This window comes from Pygoscelis adeliae, unplaced genomic scaffold (assembly GCF_000699105.1).
Source record: "Pygoscelis adeliae isolate BGI_AS28 unplaced genomic scaffold, ASM69910v1 Scaffold38, whole genome shotgun sequence".
Classification (NCBI taxonomy): Eukaryota; Metazoa; Chordata; class Aves; order Sphenisciformes; family Spheniscidae; genus Pygoscelis; species Pygoscelis adeliae.
Window position 1 is genome coordinate 16,026,692 of NW_008825614.1, and position 23,801 is coordinate 16,050,492.

General features: G+C 35.6%; 1 protein-coding gene across 1 annotated transcript in view; it reads right to left on the reverse strand.

The window, feature by feature from the left end:
• NUP37 (nucleoporin 37kDa) overlaps positions 1-22,548 on the reverse strand; it is a 24,435-nt gene extending 1,887 nt beyond the window's left edge. The window contains exons 1-6 of the mRNA XM_009332948.1: positions 22,322-22,548; positions 19,955-20,079; positions 18,890-18,962; positions 12,153-12,247; positions 2,359-2,449; positions 367-548 (exon numbers count right to left, since the gene is read on the reverse strand). Coding sequence (XP_009331223.1) covers positions 367-548; positions 2,359-2,449; positions 12,153-12,247; positions 18,890-18,962; positions 19,955-20,079; positions 22,322-22,477 — 722 coding nt within the window. The 5' untranslated portion in view covers positions 22,478-22,548. The remainder of the gene's footprint in view (positions 1-366; positions 549-2,358; positions 2,450-12,152; positions 12,248-18,889; positions 18,963-19,954; positions 20,080-22,321) is intronic.
• Positions 22,549-23,801: the final 1,253 nt, after the last annotated feature.

A 23,801-nucleotide genomic window follows, 5' to 3' on the forward strand; every position in this document is an offset into this window, starting at 1 on the left:
GGAGTAGGAAAACTGAAGTAGTTATCCAGTTTATTATAGCTCAACAATTATGTATTTATGACTTAAAATGAAATTTTAACAAACACATAAAACTTAAAGTGACAGGTAAACAGTAGTGAGGTGCTGTCTCAAATGGACAAAAAGACAATGTTATTTTTAACAGATAAATATTGATAGATGAAGATGAAACAAAGAATGCCAGGGAATGATCTGTACTGATTTCATAATTCCTGAAGAATGTTCATTATTACTGAATAGGTGATATAATACATAGTGCATTTAAGTGCTATGTTAGCAAAGTGGCCACACCTCTTCATGTACTGCTTAAGAAGAGAATAAAGAAACCTATCTTGTGTATAAAAATACCTGGAGCGAGTGATATCCCAGATTAACCAATCACTTCCAGCAACTGCTCCAATTTTAAGAGTATTTTTTAAACACCAGTCTGCTGACATCAGCGGCGTCTGTTCACACTCTAGGGAGAGAATGGCCTGCTGTGTAATTAGGTCATAGAATCGTATTGTTCCATTCTTCTCCGCTACCATCAGCTGTTAAAAGAAATTAATAGAATGTTGTAAACTTAGCATGTAATGAATCTTAGTATCTTTTCTACTCTATAGCAAACCTGGCATACTTTCAAGCAAATATTAATAATATTAAAATAGGTACAATTTTTCACTTTGTACCAGAAAACATTATCTTGAACACTCTTCCACCAATGAATAAAAAGCACTTTAATCTATACTACTGTCACATTGTTATACATAACGATTACATGATTTTATCTATATATATCTTTAGATATCTATGTATATAATTTTGGTGCTTAGAAGCACCAGTTCTTAACCACAAATGCACTGTGCTTTTAAGAGTTGTAAAGCAAAAAGTTATTCTTTGAAAATGAAAAAAGTTCCTGTTCTGAGTACAAAGAACTGACTGTCAGACATAGTGCTGTACAAGGAAACAACAGTATTGATCAGCGTAACTGTAGACTGGATTCACGCTTACTGATTTTACGTACCATCTCTTGCTTCATCCTGTAACAGTTTGCAAGAGATTTTATCTAAACTTTTTATATTAAAGTAATATATTCAAGCAGTTGTTTATTAAGTATTGTAGAAAGAGCTTCCTGATTAAATGATGAGGAGACCATGGTTCTCAGATAGTCATGAACAACAATTAAGGAAGGCAAAGAAGCATTAAAAACAATACTCCAGTAACATCCAAGTTTGTTTGGGAAAAGAGAGCTGTCACCAAAACATGCTCTTATGCAAACTAAAGGACACGGTGCAGCAAGCATTTTGACCTGCAGTAAGCTTTTCAGCAACCATCAAGTCTGTCAAGTTTTATTAGTCTTTTGAAGGGGTTTTTCTTAAAAAAAAAAAAAAAAAAAAAAAATCCTGTGCCTACTCTTTGATAAGGGTCAAAGAAAAGACAAGCTAATATGCAAGATTGGTGTAATAGTGCAATATTTTTGGGCTAATCTAGTAATTTTGTTGTGCTAACGAAGTTGCCCAGTAGCAAACAGCAGCAAACACATTCAATTGCGATACCACCTGAATCAACAGTTTTCCTCGTTTTCTTAGTAAGGACCGGATATTGATATTGGTGGAAAGTGTGATGAGAATAGAGATCCTTCTTCCCTATTGCTATGTAAATATTTTGATACCTTATTTGACTGCTTTTCTCTGTTTTAAGTGTGTGTGTTTGTGGTAATCTGAACAACTATTTGTAGCTGCTTAAGGCAGTTATTGATTGGCACAACAGGAATAATAAATAAAAAATTGCAAGGACTAGACCATTAATGAAGCTGAAAATTTTGGTATATATCAGCTGATTAATCCTCCCCAGTACAATAATCAGATAAGGATAAAATCACAGTTTATTGATTTGTTTTGATTTTTCAGCACATATTTCATATATTCCAAGCAAGAACAACAACAAAAAAAATCCCTTGCTAACTTCAAACAGATGCTTTTCAAAACTTGGCATGCTTCATAGGAGCCTATGTTATTGGTGAACTGTGTTACCGTGACTGAGAAAAACTTGAACTTTTCTCTGGTAACTGTAAGTTAACATGCAATCACCAGAATAGTCATCAGCAACAATTGATGTACGTTACCAAGAAAGGAATATTTCTGATGGGAGGAGTGAGGGACTGAGGGTAAAATGACGAGAATGGGAATGAGAATTCATTTACAGCGACTTAGCGTTAGCAGATCCAACTAATATCCAGTTACAATGTACACTAGCTCCCCAAACATCAATCTTAATACAGCATCAAAGATTCATAGTTTAGGTAAGTCCGCCCTCCTGTTATTTTAAAGGTGGTGAGGGTGAAGAGCTGGAAAACACAACCTTAAAAGCCTCCTCAGGATGCCAGCAAACACTCATTCCAGGAGAACGTAAAACAAAATGGGCCTTCTCGTTTCCTTCCAAATCCCAGACCCTAAAGCAAAAAAACCCCAAAAAAAGCAAAGTATTAAACTATTTGTTGCCATTTGACTGCAAATACATTAACTTTCAGTGCCTCAATACATTCACAAAGGAAGCGACCAAATGAAATAGTGTTCATGCTTTATCATTTCAAGAAGAAAGAGACTAATAGAACACCTAGAATGAAATTTGCAGATGCTTAATACTTGTGCATAGAAGTCAGTAAAAGCAGTCAGTGCTGAAGATAATGTATTTTAATATTGATGAACTAGGCAGAGCCTCTGTTTAAACAGGCAATGTCCAAATTATTTGACAAGTTTAGTTGTCTAGACATGAAATCTAGATGATACATTCCCACTTCATTCAGAAGTCAACACTACAGCCTTTGTACTATACCATAAATAACAGTGAGACAACACAAAGCAAGAAAGTCAGTGTTGGTCTAGCTGATACAAGCAACCTAGAGTGAAGTACCAAGCAACTTCAATCATCCACATTACCATGTAAAGGATAAGACCATGCACTAAAGTATTTTGCTTGTCTAATGTATGAATTTCCATTTTTTCCTGGTAAGACAAGATTGAGTAATGGAAATACAAGAAACTAAAAATGAAGCTAAGGCAAACAAAAGGATCTACGGCAGAGATAACACTAGCCCAGAAAGGGTCTTGCCGAGCTTTCAACAAATAAATCACATGTGCCAGTTTAATCGTGTCCTTTAGAAGCACCTACAGTACATATCAAGCAGTTTAAAAAAAAAAAAATCAACAATATTGGGCAAAATGGATTGACAGGGAAATGTATGCTGAAACACCAAAACTAGATTAGGTGATGAGTGAGTTTTCTTTGGATGCATTCCATATGTGTGTTAATGAGCCATGAAGCTACTTGGTTTATAAAATGCAATAAAACCAAAACTGAGACTATTTTACCTCACAGCCACTGCTCAGCTGCCTCTTTTCCTACAAAATCAGTAGCTCAGTTGTAGGACAAAGACATCACAGTTGCGAACGTCAGTCTGAACAAGGCTGTATACTATTTATATGCATTTTCACACCGAAACACACACATATATCCTTCCTCCCTGACACGCAAAACCTTAGAAGCAGCCAATTTTTTAAGTAGTGTTCTGCCCAGTCTTTTGAGTTAGATGAGTGGCTACATACTATTATTGTTTATTCTAGAGGATTTTTGCTGACTTCCTCCAGACTTTTTCAGTTTATATCTCACCAGGGTGCTTAGAGCCTTATATTTAAGAGATTTCAAAAAACTCTTAAATAATACATCATAAGTCTAGACAAAATATATGGGAATAAAGTAAATATATTTAATGAACAATGTTGTTTTCTTATGCCAAACCACAACAGATCAAATATTTGTTTTCCCTGTGGAAAACACAGGGTCTCTAATCTTGAAGGATCAGTGTCCTTATTAAAAAAAGTCAAAACAAAAACCTGACAACTGTTTAAAAAAAATGAAATATCTACTTGATTAGGTAATTTAGAAACATGCAATACTTTCTTCTAGTGCCAAAAATTTTGCCTTGTAGATTTGTCCAAGTCAAATCAACACTTTCCATGTGTATTTACTGTGCAAGGAGAAAATTATGATATAACAGAAGACAGTGAATCATTTTGGCTAAAGGAGCATGCCATCATGTTTCCTTCCCTGAAGTGAGTGAGGTTATTAGGTGTTGAGACAGAAATTTATGCTTTCTACCTCCCTAACTTTGTTATTTATAAAATGCCAAACTTGTATCTCTTATTTTGTAAGAATGGCAAGATTGTTAGTAACAAACTGTATAGGAGAGTGAAAAAAAGGATAAATGCCTCTTTTATATTTTCTTCTTTCTTTATTGATAACAAAGATGGCATCACTTAGTTTTGGAAAAAAACAAAACAAAACAAACAACAAACCCACCAGGCAATACATATCAAAAGAGATACTTGACTGAATGCATCAAGTCCATGCTGGTATGGAAGTTTACAATTACATATGTGTTCCATTAACTCTTTTCAATATTTCTTTGTGACTAACCCAAGTAAAAAATGTGCAAAGACCAAAAATTTAGCCAAACTGAATTTCAGTTACTCAATTACTCAGTAATCATGACCAAATCAGCTACAGATGCTAAAAAAACCCTCCAGTTTTGTCCACATTCCTATCACGTAAATCAATCCAAAAAGACTGAGCATTTTGTCTCCCATTCAAAGCCCTTGAAACTTTACTAATATTACCATGATTTTATACCAAAGCAAACTACAGTCTACTTTTCTCCAAACATCCTTATTTTTTGTAACCCTGCAATGTGTCACCCTCTTGCTTCTCCTCCTCCCCCCACCAACCATTGTTGTTATAGACTTGTTATTGGGCTTGCGGTATTTTTTTTGACATTTAAAAAAGCTTCCACAGTAAATTTAAAGGAGAAAAGTTTGAATAACCACAGTTGAAATAAGGTCCAAAGTTTGAATAATGGAAAGCTTCAAAAATAATATGTAATCTTCTCAGCAAATTCATTATTTTTAAGTAACTAAGGACTGAGATATTATATGCTGCAGTGCTCACAAAATTTAAACTAACACAAAATACAGATAGTTGCAAATGCTGTTAAAGAAAATTCTTGAAATATTAGTACATTTCTCTTGTCACTCACATCCTATGATTAACCAAACAAATGACAACTGCAGTTATCTCAAAGCACAAAGATATTCAAACTATGTTGGAACAACTATATTGTATGTAGTATGCATGAATATGGATAATGACATGCTGCGTATGTGCAGTAATTTTATCACACAATGGACTTTTATTAAAGTTGGCAAAGTATTCATTAGAACATCTGAAAACCTGCCTTGTGGCAATGGAGATTATCCTTATTTTATATTCTAACTTTCTGAATTCTGATTAATTCTAACTGGAGAGCAAAACCAAATCCTAACTGAATAAAAATCATCATTTGCAATAGTAAAAGAACAAAACCATATTGTAACCTTCAGGCATTTCTCAAATCCCCAGAAGATGAAAGTAAAAAAGGGAATTCTTTCAGCGTAAGATTTCCAACAATTTTAGTAAGTAGGGTGGGGGCTAGAACAAACCTTGACAGCTGATACCATTTCAACCACATAGCATGATCAACTATACTTGAACCCTTACTCACAGATTACTGTCTGACCTACTCTTAAAAATGCCCAAAATGGTTTTGTTTTTTTGTTGGTTTTTTTTAATAAATAATATCTAACTTAAATACCCCTTGCTGATGTTTCTTTATATCTCCATCAGACACATTCCATGTGTGAGGAAAATCCTATCACCCCTGAAAAGCCTATGGAGGTGGAGAAGGGAGAGATTCCTGTTACAGAGATGACACAACAAAGGTAAAGAACCAAGTTGTTCCTCATTGAGCACAAGGAGTGAGGAGAGTAAGATCTCAGAAAAGGAAAATGGAGGTGCAGAGATTAGTTAACAGCGTGGAGAATACAACCGACATTGGCCCTGTCTCAGGTCTTCTGCCAACTCCACATGGAGGTGGTTATCAAAGATCTGAAGAGGATACTAGGTAGGACATGAAAAAACAGAAGGCTGAAGTGGAACCGTAGGAATCCCCTCTAGCTGTTCAGAAGAAAAGAAGGGTGTAATATTAAAGATAATTTCTAGTGATTTATTTTATTTTACTGACAAAATAAAGAATTTAAGTTTTTATAAATCTGGTAATGCACTGCCCAACTAACAGTTTGCCACTGCAGAATCTGTAGCAGAACTCCCTATTCAGCACACCATGCTAAACAAGCCACAAAAATGGTTGCATGAGGAGAAAGGGGAAATTCATCTGTGCTGCCTAGCCCTAGCCCACCAGGCACAGCCATCTTAAAACTATCTCGTGACTCGGCATACAGGTTCCTAAATTTGTGCTTGTAGAGCATGTCCTTCACTTATTTTTGATCCGTGAAATAAAAAACCTTTTCACAGAGTAAATGTGTAAATACTCTTTCAGAAAGTTGACCCATGTTCACCATTTTCTTTTGGTGGTCAAAGAAAATGTCAATGTTGTTAAAGAATTAGTAATTGGAATCTTTCAGATTTTGGCATTAAAATACACGTTACCTCTAGCTTCTTGTAATATCTACTTGGATATGCAAGCATTGATCTATTTTTCACTGGTAACTGTGGGATGTAATTCTGATTATCCCCCGCAATGTTGGCAGAAGTGGGAGAGGCAGGGGAACGCACATGTAGTATCTCAAGCATCTCAACTGACTGTTCTTCGCTAATACACATTTCAGAACATGCACACTCAGAAACAAGCCCAAGAAATACACAGTACTACTGCTACTGAAATACCCTTAAAGTTATCTAAAGCAAAGCCAGAGACTAAGCAGTATTTTTGCAAAAACGTGAAGCTTCAGTTGTATCCTTTCAACCAAAGAAAAATTAGCTGTTAGAGTTATCAGCTTATTGTTTCCAATGTAGATGTAAAACTAAATGCTTCTGTGGGATGGCTGTTACCGAGAAACTCAACTACAATTCTGCCAATGAGTTTCTAAAATACAAGGTAACTGCTAAACAAACCTAATGCAATGATTTCTATTTAAAACAATTTCTAGGCTAGATTACATTCTAGGACTGTGTGACCCTTAACGTAAGTCACAATACATCACACAGGAAATAGCTACCATTTCATCTGCACATTTTGAAGACTTCCTAACTAAAGGCTTATTCATCCAATCTTAAGACCAGACTGAAATAACGTTCCAAATATTTGATTTGGAAAGTGATTTTTTTTTTTTTTTTTGAAGCTGACTGGATACTGTAACAGGAGACCAGTTAATACTCGCATAGTGATTGTGAACTACAACAGAAGTTGTTGGTTAATACTTGCATCGTGGCTGTAAAGTATAGCAGAAATTGTGTAAGACTACATTTGGGGGACATACAGGGATGCATACAAAAAGTGTGCAAAGTCAAAGACCAGACTCTTAATTAAAAATAATCCAAGACTCTCCTTTATTTCCATCAATTATCATGCATAACTAGCTTGAGAATTGTAATCAGCATACCTCAGAAAGGATAAATATTTGGTATGACATTTCTTATAGGAAGAGACACTGGGGAATTCTATCACATGAACAGATGAAGATAACAACATGAAATAAGATACTTTTTTAAAAAATTTTAGAAAAAATCCATAACTGAGTGCACTAGGAATGGGAAGATACAAATATAATATAATTTTGGAGGCAGGAATAAGTGAGAATGGCAACTTTTCAATATAACCAAAGACTAAAATTTATTGAATTAACAAGTTAAGTCTCAAGTGCAACAAGCACTGGCAACGCATTAAAGAACACAAGACAAAAAAACCCAAAACACATTGGCTTTCCTTCATATTGTTTAGAGAAAGACCAACACAAAATAACTAAGACATAAGAGTACCACGTAAACAAATACACTACAGATTAAAACACCCTAAAAACAGATGAAACACTACAATAAATTTTGAGTCTAGTTAGTTTAGTTTCCAGTGATACCAAACCTTTCCCCTGAATCTCTGTCCAGGGAGCAAAACTGGCATTTGTTGTATGTGCAACAGAGAAGGCTGAACTTGACAGTGACTAATAGATAAATAAATTCACAAAGTCCTTCTCTATGAAGCAACATGAGCCACGGCATAAGCAACTGAACGGAACTCAGAAAGGAATCCAAGGGCAAGTACATTTACAGATAAAGTGGAAGTCAACTGTACATTCTTTTCTATTACACACACAAAAAGAGAGGAAGATGCTGTAGTTTAAGGAATAATTAAAAAAAGAAAAAGAGAGAGGGAGGGAGAGGGATGCATGAGTCCTTTTCAGCTTTTTAAAATAGAAGCCAATCCAGCACTTGATGACCATAAGAAATTGCCATGCTGCCATTATCAAGGGCCTGACACTGTCACTAATCTTTCCGTTCAATATGAGGATGGAGTATGAGGTGGTTATTAATCAGATTGAATTAACCTTTTAACAGTCAGAGGTTAATTTTTACCACACATATGAGACTAGTGGGTTTTACCAGGATGCTATTTTGCATGAAATAATTCAAGAAACATCAGATAGTGTCAAAAACCACCAACAGCAGAGGGGTGTCTGTTAAGCTCATGCTGTTTTCCAAACATTTCCTATGTTCTTTTTGCAGAGGCTTCATTAAGTATCAGAACAAAATGATTTATACATCTGAATCCCTGCAGCCTCCTATCGTGTGTTTCCAAATCATAATGAAAAAGCCAGCAATAATTTTTTTTTTTTTTCTTTTTTTAAAGAGTGGTGCACAGGGAGTTGCACACACAGTTCTCATTAGCAAAGTGGGACGCACACGTTCCTACACTTAATACAACTGTTCGAAGAAGTGTATAATGCTTTATAATTTTAAGGAACGAAAGGAAATATTCCTTAAAGCTACCATAAAAGATTTTTTTCTTATTCGTTAAGCATGCTCTTATGATACCAAGAAATGGACAATGTATTAATATGTAATTATGTATTAATTAATGTAATTATGTATTACATTAATTAATGTGTAATTAATTATGTATTAATTACACATAAATATTATACAGAATTTTGAAATTGAGATATGAAAGGTAGATCATGAAGAAAAAACAACTGGATTTGAAGGAAGACAATTAGATTAAATCCAAGAGGTAATATACTTTCCTGCCATGACGAAGTTTGGCTTTCAGCAGAAATGTACAAATATTCTAAATTTGATTTTTTTAACATATACACAAGATACTTTTATTTATTTTTACTTCAGTTGTACTCAATATGTTAACACATGACATAAATAAAACTGATTCAAATTTTTGTTTAATATAACAGTAGTTATTTTAGCTATTTCCTCTGCCAGTCTTTTACTATTTTCTTTAGAATTTTGCAATCAAACTTCAAAAATAATTTTATTTTCTATTTTTTAAGAAAGAGTAAAGCAATTATGAAATGCGTAAAAAAGTAAAATACAGCAAAATTTGAAAATTACAATATCCTGCCAAAGATATAAATTAACTATATGCTTATGAACAGCTTCATCCATCTTGGAACATAGCCATCCTTGGGACAAAACGGAGGAAGTAATATACGGTATTTAAGACCCAGGATTTGACTTTTTCAATCACCTTTGCAGATGTAATTTTTAGCTACAGGAATTTTGATCTTTAATATAAATACAATTGTGAGTAACTGCAACATGGTGGGTTTTAAGAGTCTTCCAAAGGTGTCTTCTTTCAGAAAAACAATTCTTTTTAATGTTATATTAGTTCTGAGATTCTCAGTGCAGGGAAACGTGAGATTATTAAAGCATATAGCATATTTACATACCAACACCTCTTCACTTGTCTACGAATGCACGTAACACTTTTATTCACAACTACATAACATAGATGGCTACTGCAATTATTTTTATGCAAGAGTATTTTTAATTCAGTTCTACTTCACAGCTCGGAAAAAGTCACATGTTGTGAGACCAACAAGGCCAACAAAGACCGTGCAAGAAACAACAAGAATTCCTGAATGACACAGCAGCAGTTTAAAGGTAAGAACATTGAATGTAGCCAGTATCTGACTTACACTGTCTGTCTTCTAACCAAAATGACTGAACCCAGCTCTGAGATGTCACTGTTGCAGCAGCTTGTGGCAACGTTGTTTAGTGCATGAAAACTGAAAATCTGAGTTCCTTAGAGATCTCTGCTAAACTTACTACTGAGTGAAAACCATGGAAGATCTAAACATGTTTGTATATATTCTGTACTTACTGAGACATTGTATTATGACTTTATTAAGGCTTAAAACTGGAACTCTAACTATACCCAAACACTCAAAACTTCATGTTCTTGTACTAATTGTTCTAGAACTTTATTCCAAAGGTATTAACAGATGATGTATCTTGAGAACAATTTCAAGATAGAAACTCAGTACAGACAGAAGAATTATTCCTCTTCTTACTTTACTGCTGAAGCAAATTACACAGTAAGTAAGGAATGATTTTGGTAAGTCCCAAGGAATGCATTTTCCATTAGTTTTGAAAGTGTAACCTTTAAATTCAATAAAAAAGTCTTCATGTTCCACATGCATGAATGGAAAAAATAAGAACTCGAGTAGCCAAAAAAAATCCTACTTATTTCCCATGGCTTTTAACCAAAGACTTTATGGTTTACTGTATAAAATATCTTTCAGAGTTACTAAGTTGAAATCTTGGTAGTATACACTAATGATATCATTTTTATTTCCTTTTAATTTAGTATCAGTTAGACTACTGGTTTTAAAACAGTTCTCTTTCATCCCAGGAACACTGAGCATTTCATAAAATAAACAAAAGAAGGCCACACATTCAAACAGCTCTTTGCTGAATAAGCCCAATATTAGTTTAGATTTAATGAAGAAATCAAGGATAGGAAATAAATCAGAACAAGCTACGAATAAGTCATACATTTCTACTATTCATTCCTCATGATTTTGTTGGGAATATGGACAGGGCGTCTATGGAAAATCTGCCTACTGGTCAAAGTAGTATTTCTGAGTTCCCTAGGGATGTTAAAATCACAGGCCTTTTAGATTTTCAGTTTATGTAGGCCAGAGTAGCTCAACTAAAGCTACTAAACTGTGATTCATGCCAGTTGATGATCTACCCTTTACAAAATCCCATACACAGAGTAATCATTCTAAAAGCTACTCCCTTGTCTCTTAGCAGGTAGAAGATGGCTTTAAGGAAAAAAAATGACCTTTTTTTCCCCTGAGTACTACCTGGTCATTTATATAGGAATTGATATGGTGGTAACTTCAAAGAGCAAATATATAATTCATATAATCAGAGAAAAAACTAAACCAGTTCCTTAACTGAGTCAAGTTTTGAGTTATCACAGCTATTACAAAGAAAAGTCAAAGATGATGCTTTCTGAAGTCTCTTGCTGCTACTGCAATGACTTGCAAAGCCTGCATAGCTGTCCTCCTGATCTCTCCAACCGTGAGCTGCATTGGAGGGATAAGAATAGCAGCTTTATAGATTCATGTGCACTACTAGAAGAGGGGGATGGGGGACGAGGAAAAACTCCTGTACTACAAAACCTTAACCAGTGTTTTTCAAAGTATTCAACCATGTTTCCCTTTTACTTCCTGTTAAAAATAACTAAATACATGGGTTTGAAGCAGCTATAGTCATGGTATTATGAGCTCCCAGTACCACTGCATTAGTATGGTACTGTCCTTAGGCTATGTAATCCCACCTCCTAGTAAGGCTGATAAATTTGGGTAAGTGGACAAGTTCACATACATATACTGGTTTTTAACTGGACTCATGTGATGACAGAATGGATAGAGAGTGTCTGTACAGTTCAGTGCTGAGCTATGCATGTTTTCTCTCTCCTATTCTCATGCCTGTTATTCCTGTCCCACCAGGGGAAATTATAGTGTACGTAATTCCAAGACAGAACAGTTCTCTTCACATTGTATCTAGTTAGTTCAAAATGTTGCTTTGAAAAAAAAAAAAACCCAACACCTCACAAGTCACAACAAAAAGCCAGTCCACAACCTATTTAACAAGACTAGTCTGCTTGTTGTCTTGTTAGTGGGCTATGAAGGCCCACTAAAAATAAATAAATAAATGCTTGTTTATTTATGTGAGCATATAAAGCATACACACACAGAAAAAGCCAAATACTACTATTTCAATGTTTTGAACAAAATGCATACCTGCAGGTGTGATCATCACTTACACTTGCAACTTCTTGACCTTCTTTGGGAGCAAACACCAGATCATTAATGTAATCTGAGTGGCCATCAAATGTCTGTCAACAAGAAAAAAGAAATACTTTTACCTTAGAGCTGACTGTTCCATCAGTCTATAATGTATTTAATAGACCCACTAAAGGAAAGATGTATGAGCGTTAAGATAAAGCTATTGTTTGATATGGAAGGTAAAAAAAAGTATTTATCAGTAACTGGAGTTCTTTAAAATATCTAATTCATGTGTAGATTCATACTGTAGGTGAAAAGACCCCCCCACTATTCCTTGTAGTTACCACAGAGGTCAGCTTGATGCTCTTGCTTGACAGAGATCAATGAATCGCACCAGAACTTTTTATCCTCCTTTCAAGACACTGAATTTTGAAGGTAGAAGATAATAAATCTCAGAAAGAAAGAGGAGAATGAGCAGAAAGTGAATGTATGCATGATCTACATATCTTAAAGAACTCTGATTACTGGTAATTAACTCTTATTGCTGAATAGTAGTTTTTACTAGGGGTTCCTGGAAGCAGCAAGAGTTTTTTCCTGAAGCAGCAATAAACCAGCCACTTGTCCAGTGTATGCCCTTTTCCAAGCAGTCAGAATACAAATTGCCTAAGAGGAGATATCCACTAAAGATGGCAGACCAAAAGGCTACCTTTAGAAAAAACAGTGAAAATACTCTCAGTGAAAGAAGATGAAACAGAAGAGAATGCACGCTGAAGACTTTAAGAAAACCAAAAATGAGGAACAACAGTACAAGCAAAAACAAGCAAGCCATACAACACCTTAGCAATTAAGCATAATTTCTATTAAGCATTTGAGAAGAACAGACACAGTGCTTTGTGCTCTCTGCTGTTGTGCTGAAGAGGAAAGAAAATGGGTTATAGTACACACTCTTCTTCTACTGTGAATTAATAGATCATCCATTCTCAAATAATAGGATATGAGCCCTCATGGTGTGAATGTACATGTGAACTGTCACTCAAAAGCAAACATTTACAGTTGTATCAGAAAGCATGAAGTAATTTCAAAGGGAACCTTGTTACTGTGTAATTGTTCTTCCCTGAAGCTTCTTAATCATGACGTTTTTATTTCAAAGTACTGAGAATAATTTATCTATAACAAAAACCGACTTAGCAGGGTAGCTTTTCTGAATAAAAGCAAAATCCCAGTTTGAGTAAAAATTAAAAGTTAGATGATTTTTACGTATTTTGAAGGCTTTTCAGCTATCTTGGTGTCGTGGTTTAACCCCAGTTGGCAACCAAGCACCACGCAGCCACTTGCTTACCCTCCCCATCCCGCTGGAATGGGGAGAGAATCAGAAGAGCAAAAGTGAGAAAACTTGTGGGTTGCGATAAGAACAGTTTAACAATTGAAATATAATAATAACAATAACAATAATAATAATACATTGTAATGAAAAGGAAAACAACGAGAGAAAGAGGAAGAAAACCCAGGAAAAACAAATGATGCAACTGCTCACCACCTGCCGACTGACACCCAGCCCGTCCCCGAGCAGTGGCTGCTCCCTGGCCCACTCCCCCCAGTTTATATACTGAGCATGACATCATATGGTATGGACTATCCCTTTGGCCAGTTTGGGTCAGCTGTCCTGGCTGTGCCCCCTCCCAGCTTCTTGTGCATCTCCTCACTGGCAGAGCATGGGAAGCTGAAAAGTCCTTGACTTAGTATAAACACTGCTCAGCAACAACTAAAACATCAGTGTGTTATCAACATTATTCTCATCCTAAATCCAAAACACAGCACTGTACCAGCTACTGGGAAGAAAATTAACTCTACCCCATCCGAAACCGGGACAGCTGGTCATAATATCAAGACACCTTTTTCCTCTCAATTCTACAAAGTATTTTGTACTAATCTACAGATATCAGTAATCTTTTGAGGTTTACAGTATCTTCAGAAACCTAAGTTAAAGAACTTACAAACATTTAGCATTAAGCAAGCATGCAAAACTCATCCCATTTAGGGTCCAGTCAAAGTTTAAAATACATTCAAATTCATTCACATGGGTGCTAGGTATGAAGAAATCATCTCTGGTCTCATTAGAAAATCTGTAGCTAGTTAAGATACCAGTTTGCTCCATCTGAGGATTTATATGTATTTTCTCTCATTAACTATATCTATGGTCTTTTTGACAGAAATCTCACTTAAAATTTTAAGTGAGGCAAATGTCCACGTGTAGATGATGTATCTGTTACTGTTCCATCCTCTTCAGTCCCACTGATTAAGTCTCAAGGCATGGCTGCTCTTGTTTTGCCCAGCAAGGTATCATAAAAAGGAGACAAAAATATCCTCTGGATAATAACATCACATGGAGAGATTGCAGAGGAAAACAAAGTCCAATGAAAACAACCAGTTCCACAGGTTTCTGAAAGGAGAACACACTGTTGCTGTTCTCTAAGTGTAGCTATTCTGAGGAACAAATGCAGAACTGATCAAAAAAAAAGAATTAGTCAAGCAGCACAATAACTAAATCCCCCTCTCTAAAAATTTTATGAATGCCTCATCAATTCAATACAGAAACATTTTCAGCAGCCAACTTAATTTTTCCAATAGCTCATAATTTTATTGAAACCTAGTGAATTACACTAGAACTAATACATCTTTAGATGATGCTAAACTATTTAGACAGAAATGCCAAGTCTTTTGAAAATTTTCAGCATTCTGAATTCAAATATCCTGCCTCATTTTACTTCCGCAGTTCTGATGAAATATGTTTTTTATTAAAAAAAAATTGAAGCAGGAGAAGGAAGCCACAATTCATTTCCAAATGAAAACCTCAAAAGAAGAAAAAGATTTCACGAAGATCCATCAGTCATATTTTACCTTTTGTTTGTTGTTCTGGGCTTGATCCAACCCATAAATTTTGGATTAGTTGTGTTGACAAAGTAATGGAAAACTCCGTATGCTTCAAGTTCCTTGTTGATAATTACATCAAGACAGTTTTTCCACTGGGAAAACAGAGTAAGATTACTCTGTCTATCCCTCCAGAAGCAACACATACTAATTGTTTATTATAAAAGACAAAATGTTCAGAGATTACTTTTTGACTGTAATCACATACTTCCTTCAGCTTTGTTTGCACATTTTGTACCTCTCCTGAAAATCCCATGTGTAAAGTGTGCACCGTACAATGGATCAAAGTCTTCCATGTGTTTATCATGGGTTCAAGTTCAGGTTTATGAAACAGCTTTTCTGAGGTATCAATTGACTAGGAAACCACTGTATCAAACTTTGTTGAAAGCCAGCTCAGCATAGCTCACTGAGTATTTGTGAACATCTGAGGTTTTGCAAATACTTTAAATCAGAGTTAGGTGTTACTTTTTTCTTTACAAGAACTATATAGTACAATGATTGTCAGGGTGTAAGAAATTAAGATGGTTGCTCAGAGAAAGTTTTTCCACACTTTTTGTCCAAAAAACCCAGAAGATAGTCTCAAAGACAACATTTTTACCAATATAAACACACTAGTCCACATTCTTCCTTTTCACTAATAAGATCCTCACTAATAGGTAAAAATATGTATTTTTAGCTTTTTTCTGATTGTTTTTAACATTAGACCAAGCTTGACCCAGTAACAATATGGATTTTCACTTTTTCCTCAGTCTCAGTACATCCTCAGTGAAGTTCTTACTGTTAATTCCAGTGATGGAGCTGGCATAAACAAAGCTAATAGCTTTACTGTTGAATTCAAGCCAACACTTCTCATTTGTATCACATAAGCACTACACAGTCTTTAGTCTTCTGTAGTATCAAAAATGAAGAAGCATCCATGATATCTTCAGCTGACAAAAATAAATTCTGTGATCCTGCTGTCTACATTAGACACTGGAGGAGCTTATTCATATCAACTGGAGTTGAATAATTAAAGATATTGCAACTGCTTGTTTCCTTCTGGGGCAAAATAACTTCTATACTTCTAGTACTTACAGCTGTGGCTGTTCAGCCTAAATACCACATTCTAATGTCCAACACCTGTTGTATTAAGGCATCCTCTGTGGTCTCTACACTCAATACCTAGCATAAAAAATTATTCTGATGTGTTACACAATGAACATACTTTTGCAGCAGAAGCTTATAACTGCAAGTCAGAGCATTTTGTGTAGAAGTCCTAAGGGCAGATGAATCAGTTCTCCAACGAACCTTTTTGTATGAAAAATAATTGCTATCTTAATGGAAATGTAAATGTGGCATTTCAAACTTATTTCTAGGCATCCAGTCAAAGCTACTGTGTAATAAATTCCCCTAAATTAGAAGTGCATGTTTTAAAGTGTTATTTGTGTTGGTCAGATACCAGAAAAAAATCTTGTCAGAACTGGGAAAACAATAACCCATCACAGAAACTCTGTTCTGAAAAACAGCGCTCAGCAGACTGTGCTACTGAGTTGTCCCCTTTGCTTCTCTGGTTGTAATATAGATCATGCATTGCTAATAAGCTAGAAAAGAATCATCTCATTGGGTATATTCAAAGTGATTGTTTGTAATCTCATTCTAACTCAGTAATAAACAGCTTACTAGAAATTCTTCATTAGAATAAACTTGCATGTTAAAAGTTTAAGCTTATGAATTATCAAAGGTGTGTTTGTGTGAAGTTATACTACTGATTATTTCTCTGGAAGCAATTAGTTCCCAATGAGCAAAATGGCAGATCCCACTGGAAATTCCTAGTGTTAAGTCTGGCCTGTATCCCATATCAATTTGTGAGAGTCTGAAAGCTGGTGTAGACATGGAAGATAAGGACCAGATGACGTAGGGACAGGAAGTAGGTATGAAAGTTATGAACTATCACAGCCGTGCCATTCAGTTTTTTGCAAAAACACATAAACTTGTTGATCATTAATTAACCCCCCAATAAAAATAATTAACAGCTTTCATATTTATTAAACATGTGGAATCCATGGCTTGAACCAGTATCCACTGAAGTCAAGAGACATCTCCTTGATTTTAGCACAGTCCATCAGGTCCCTTGTTAATCCAAAATTAAAAAAAATAGAAATTCAGCTGAACTTAGCTGAATAGGGCCTGTACTACCAGGTTCATCCATATGTTTGATTATTTTCACTTATCTAGTAACATCCATTATCTACACTGTTATTAATGATTTAATCCATTCGCTTTCTTCTGTGTGCTGTAAGAAACGAAGTTCTATACGTTTCTCAAATTGCGATAGACATACATAATTAAGAAGTAACTTTACATTCTGCTAAAAATTTAAAAGACTTAATTCACAACTTAACATTGAAGCCTGTTGTCTGCAATATCATAGAACTGGCAGATAGTATATAAATAGATAACTTTAATAAGGAATGACAGACATCAACTCACAAGCAAACAGCATTAAGAACTTTTAGATATATTTTGTTAGAAGTGGCACCCAAGTTGATTGTCAGTATGTCAGTTATCCCACTGCCTGGGTGACAAAACCATATAAGATGAAGGACCAAACATGAAAGAAGGAAATTAAGGGTATGTGCATGTATGAAGTAACATAAAAAGTATTTTCTTTAAAGAAAAGACGTTCTGTTTTCTAGTAACATCCGTCTTTACTTCTTATGCCATGCATTTATTCATTCCCTTATCAGTATGGCCACATAAGTGACATCTGCGATTCACTTAGTTTCTGTATGACAAATATTATTGTCTTACTAATACAAATTACCAAACCACAAATGAAAGTCTATTATTTTCTCCTTTATACTCAATACACAACTCTCACCAAAAGAGGCATTATCACATTCCAAAGCACTAAAAAGGAAGGAACCCTCTCCGTGATTTTTTAGTATTAATTAGCCTTGCTTATTCTTGGCTGAGACCTCAACAAAACAAATTCAAACCGGTTAGCTCAAACATCTAATTAATGTTAGTACTTGGACTGGGACATTGTTTCAAAGGCAAAATTCTGAAGAATAGGTACACATCCAAGTGACATAGGAGTTGACGTGTCTTGCAAACAAAAGAAGTCTCCAGAAAACCAATCTTCAGCTTATAAAGTGAAGACACTATTTAGACCTGGCTTCTTTTATATCACTGGTTTAAGAACACTACCATCTACGCTGAAAGAAGAGGAAGTGAAATTGTATTTGAAATAGATATTTCCTTTGTTTCTATCTTAGAAATAAACAAGTGACAGCCTATGGGCATGTTTAGTGTACCTGTCTGCAGTTCTGTACTGCAAATTCAGTATTCTTTCTTTAAATTTTCTACTGTTTGAAAGAGCTGAATTGCAACTTCCAGTTCCCCATGAAAGAGAAGTTACTAAATTTGCTTTTCTTATAGAGGAGTCCAATAACCAATGCCACATAAAATTTTACAGGTCTCTATGTAAAGGAACCTTATGCAGCATGGTACTTGAAATTCACCTGTAGAACATTCTGTTTATGAGTATAGTTTGGATGATCCATAAGCCTCTACTTGCTTTTCTTCAATTTGGTTAAACTGTTACATAAATACTTTTAAATCAAAAGATCATGTAGCTGATAATTACAGTTATTAGCACTTTAAAGACAGAAAGGTATATACAATACAATGATTTTCCCTAGAGATGATGGATATAGAGCACTGAACTGTGACAGATCCTATCTCATACAGTACATTAAGCAGAATGGGGCAGAAGGGCAGTTAAAGACTAGACTCCACTAAAGACTAAATAATTTTTTAAAAATCAGCTTAGCTGCCCTTACCTTAAATTCATTCTTGTCCTGCAGGTCTGAAGTAAATAGCCTCAACTTCCTATCAGAAGCCGCAGTACAAAACCTACACTCAATAAGGAAAGAAAAGCCCTTCAGTCAATTAACACTGCAATAGTTGACTTTTTGTCAGTTTCCCTTCAGTTTAAACCTGCCAAGTGACATGCAAACAAAAATTCAGATTTTGAAAAAAAAACCAAAAAACTTCTAACTTAACTTTTCTGCTTTGGCAACAAGCAGAGTTGTAATCAGAACTTATCTATAAAATAGTGTGTATCAAGTGCCAAGAATACTTTTTCATGGAAAACACAAAACATTTCACAAAGCTAAATCTGAATCAACTATCAATTACCTGAAATATCTCTCATAACTCCCATTGAAACATTGCTTGGAGGAAGTTAACTGGCAGAGCACAAAAAAGAACCCTCATTATCAGTGTTTTAAAATACCAAAACATAAATTCATAAACCAATTTCTAACATATTTTAAATAAAAGACTGTACAAAAATGTAGCAGTAAGCAACCATCATAATTTTGAAGAGGCTTACCAGCTGTTGAGAACATTTTAATTCTTAAGTGCATATTTAATAGTTAATTATCTTTCTAGATTTACACCTCAACGGGTCTCACAAATAGCATCTGACCTACTCCTAAACACAGCCCATACTATGCAGACCATTACATATAACTTTATAAAGCAGGCCATTTCAATACTGTCACCCTTAGTAAAGTTTTTAAAAGAATTCCTTCTTCACAGATGTACAAAGAAAGAGCTAACTACATTTTAGGTCCATTAAAATAATGAATAAGGGGAAAAAAATTATTTGCTGCTAGTTCACTGGGGGGAGGGGCAAGGGGCACAAGAAGTAGAACAAAAAAAAAAAAAAAAAGAATGACTCTAAGAATGAAACTGTTGTTCTACTGAAGTGTTCAGAGACTTCATCAGTGATTTCTAAAGAGTTAGATTTCACCCATAAGCTTTAAACTTAGTCCAATATTAAGGAATTAGGGAAAACAGATAAAAGACAAGGATTCATTGTACTCATTTATTACAAATACCTTATCTGGGGAGGTAAAGCATCAAGTCTAGTTTCTGGACTCCATGCTATGGCATCAACTCGGACTCCATGATGAAACGTTCTTAGTGTCTTATACTGCATGCCTTCCACTTCTGCATCCTCCTCCTATAGAAATTTTGCAGTTAGCTAATCCAGAACAACATCTCGATGACTTCTAACAATTCAGATTGATATGAAAGGCTTTCAAAGTTACATGTATGTGGGATCTGTTTAGATTGTAACCCCCTCAAAGTGAAAACCTGGAACATAAAGAATTGACTTGAAATATGTAAGTACTTAAAAATACATGAAATGATTGCAGTCTCAAGCCAGAAGCCAATGCAGAGGACAAAAATCAGAACTGAGCTACAAAGATGCTGAGCCCATTCTCTGTACAAGTAATATCTTCACAGATACAACTAAAGCCACTGATGATAGCATGGTAAGTAAGTACCCACTGCAATGAGAAGAAACAATGGGAAGAAAAGCAAGCATGTCATTTAGGCTATCTTCTCTCCAGGTTGTTTTTACACAATGGAAAAACGCTAGCACTTCCAGAACGACATTCTTCAAACAGCAGGAGCCAGAAAGGTACCCTCTGTCACCTAACATGACCAAAATTACTAACTTGTCTATTCTTCCCACTGGTGAGCACACTGGATGGTGGGGAAGATGAAACAAGAGTTGGGGTTGTGGACTCAGTCAATCAGTTGACCTCTAAAACACTTTCAAAAGTTTTCAAAACATCTAATGGAGCACCTCAAAGGATATTTCTACAAAATTTTCTCTATGTCACGATTCTGCTTCGAGGTAGAGAACCTCTCTGTATGCCCTCCGCATAGTGTAGAGGCTAGGAAGAACCTAGCTGTGGAAGCATGAAATTATCCAGTGTTTTTCAATGCTTCTTGAAGCAAGGAGCAAGAATAGCATTTTCTTCCCCTACTTTGAAATACTCAATGACTCCACATATGGAAGGGAGGATATGAAAATTATAGAAAAACTACCTTGTACCAGTGGTTGTCAACATTTTAATTAATTCCTTTTCAAGGCCTACACCAGAAACAAGATAGAGGGCAATACAGATGACAATAGGTTTTTGTGGTTAGCACTAGGTGCTTTTCAGAAAATTTCCAACAGTAAGACTTTGGGGAATGGTAACAATAAAAAGACCAGTTATGCTGTTATTCGTATTAGATAAAGTACAAAAATAATACTGTATAAGAGAAGTGAGTTGAAGAAAAAAAGCTTAAAATAGATTCCAAAGATAACAGTTGTCTCCTATTGATTTTCAAGCATCTAGACAAAAAAAAAACTAGTTAAAAAAAATCTTATACAGTATAAAAATACACAGTACACAGTATTTTACATTTTAAAAACTTTCATAATATGATGACGCTAAATAATTTCAAGGCAAGAAAACATATTTTACTGTTCCTAACAGTCTGGGAGAGAGAGCCAATAAAAACAATTGGGAAAGCGAAAAAAATTTGGTAATTATTTCTACAGTCCTTCCTTAAAAGAAATATCTATAAAATTAACATAGAAACTTTAGTTGTAAAGTTGAAAGTACTTGTAATCTTTGCTGTTTCGCAGGCTAGCTGAAAGCTTTAGAAGACAATTTAATCTAAATAGCAAATGTACATAGAACAAAATATAACTGTGCAAAAAAGGAGCCAATTACCCTGTGATGATAAAGAACAATGTACAGCAAATATTAAGTCACATATTTCCAAAGTTGCACACTTAAGTTTTCAGATAGCAGTCACGAACATTCGCAAGAGATACTAAAATGGGATTACTCTTCCAGTAGAGCACTCCTGTTTTCTTTGCAGTCTATTCAGGGAGTGCAGTGATAGGATGAGAGGCAACGGTTTTAAACTGAAAGAGGGTATGTTTAGATTAGATATTAGGTAGAAATTCTTTACTGTGAGGGTGGTGAGACACTGGAACAGTCTGCCCAGAGAAGCTGTGGATGCCCCATCCCTGGAAATGTTCAAGGCCAGGTTGGATGAGGCTTTGAGCAACCTGGTCTAGTGGAAGGTGTCCCTGCCCACGGCAGGGGGGTTGGACTAGATGATCTTTAAGGTCCCTTCCAACCCAAACCATTCTATGATTCTGTTCAAAAGGAACTTTATACCAGCAGGATAGTAATTTATACCAATGTGTATTTTATATATATACTTATACATATATTTTCTTGAAGAACAAATATCCCAGACTTGTTAATGTAATAAACAAGTAAAACCCTCCCCTGATTACATGGGGAGAGGAGGAAACAGGAAAGCGACCAGGGTCTTTGTGCAGTAGAGGTGCTGGCAAAGTAAGTTTCAGGAAGCAACTAATAAAATCAACAATAATACAAACTAACCTGAAATCTGCAGGTCCCAACAACTACGTAATTATTGCCACCATATGCAATGAGGGAACATGCATCTCCACTATCAAATGGATTGAATTTTACCACATGCACATAATCTTCACAATCTACAGTGTAAGCAGTGTTTCTAGTAGAATCTTGCTTCATTTTCAGTGGACTAAGTCAAGGTATCACGGAAGTGATGTCTTCTCCAGGATGAAAATCTACATTCCTACACAGAAAGTTTTAAAAAGCATGCATTACTCATTTGCATAAAGGAAAAATGTAAAAGGTATTTGTGGCACAACAAATCAAAATCTCCTGGAACATCATATTTAAAAACACAAAAGCTGTACTTAAGCTTGTTATTTTTAGATGTAGCACGTAGTTTCACCAATCAAAAGATTAACTAACCTAGCTAACATACTTTCAAAACTGTCTCTACAGACTTCAGCAACAACTGCAGATTTTGTGCTACTGTTGGCAACCCAACACCAAGACAAGAAATTAAGAAACAGTACACACCAGAAAAGTCACATACAGAATTTTTAAATTTTCAACCAAATGACAAGAAACGATACCTTCAAATTCTCTTTATTTGTGTACCTCTTTAAAGACTGGGTCTAACTAAAAGCAGAGTTAATCAAGGCTGCAAAACCGTAAATGAGAATACTGTAATGCCTAATATTTAAACATGGTTTCATGACTTAAGCCACCCCCAGTGCAGACAGAGCACCTATACCTCTGTGTACCAAAGAACTTGTACGTTACTGTATTCAACTAATTTTCAAGAAAATCAGGTTCCTGTGCTAGAACACAAGAGGCCGAGATACACAACCGATTTCAGTATTGCTCCTTTTAGTCCCAGTATATATTTGACACTAGTTTAAGCCTTTTTGGGAAATCAGACCTTTAATTACACACCACGTGGAAAAACAGCTTTAAATCTCAGACCTTTGACAGACTTTGCAGTGTTAACAATCTGAAGGTCTCAGCATCCAAGACTGAGTATTTTGCTTGGGAGCCACCCAAGTTTGACACAGGCATCACTGAGACGCAAAGGCTCTCCATAGTCGCAATGTTTATTTATTAATTAATACGACAAACCACCACATTAACATAAATACTTTAGCCGTATAACTTGTATAGCTATGCTCCTAAGGCCAAATGCAAATTTTAACCCTGCCCGTAGTTTCCTTCCTTTAAGACTTCCCGCGAACACGGGCCACCTGAACTAGCTTTAAGTGAAAACACCAAGGATGCTGTTAGCTTCACGCCTTTAGGAAACACAGTTCGGGCAACTGAGCCGTGTGGGTGCCCGTCACCTTCCGCCCCCTCCCCCTCCTACTCCCCCCTCTTCCCTTCAGTGCCCAGTCGTACTCCCGAGCGAGGCTGCCAGAGACCGCGCGTGTCCCACAGCGCTACCGGTCCTCAGGCAAGGGCGAGGGCCCGGGCTCCTCCGCACAGCGGCTAGGCCCAGCCCGCCTCCTGG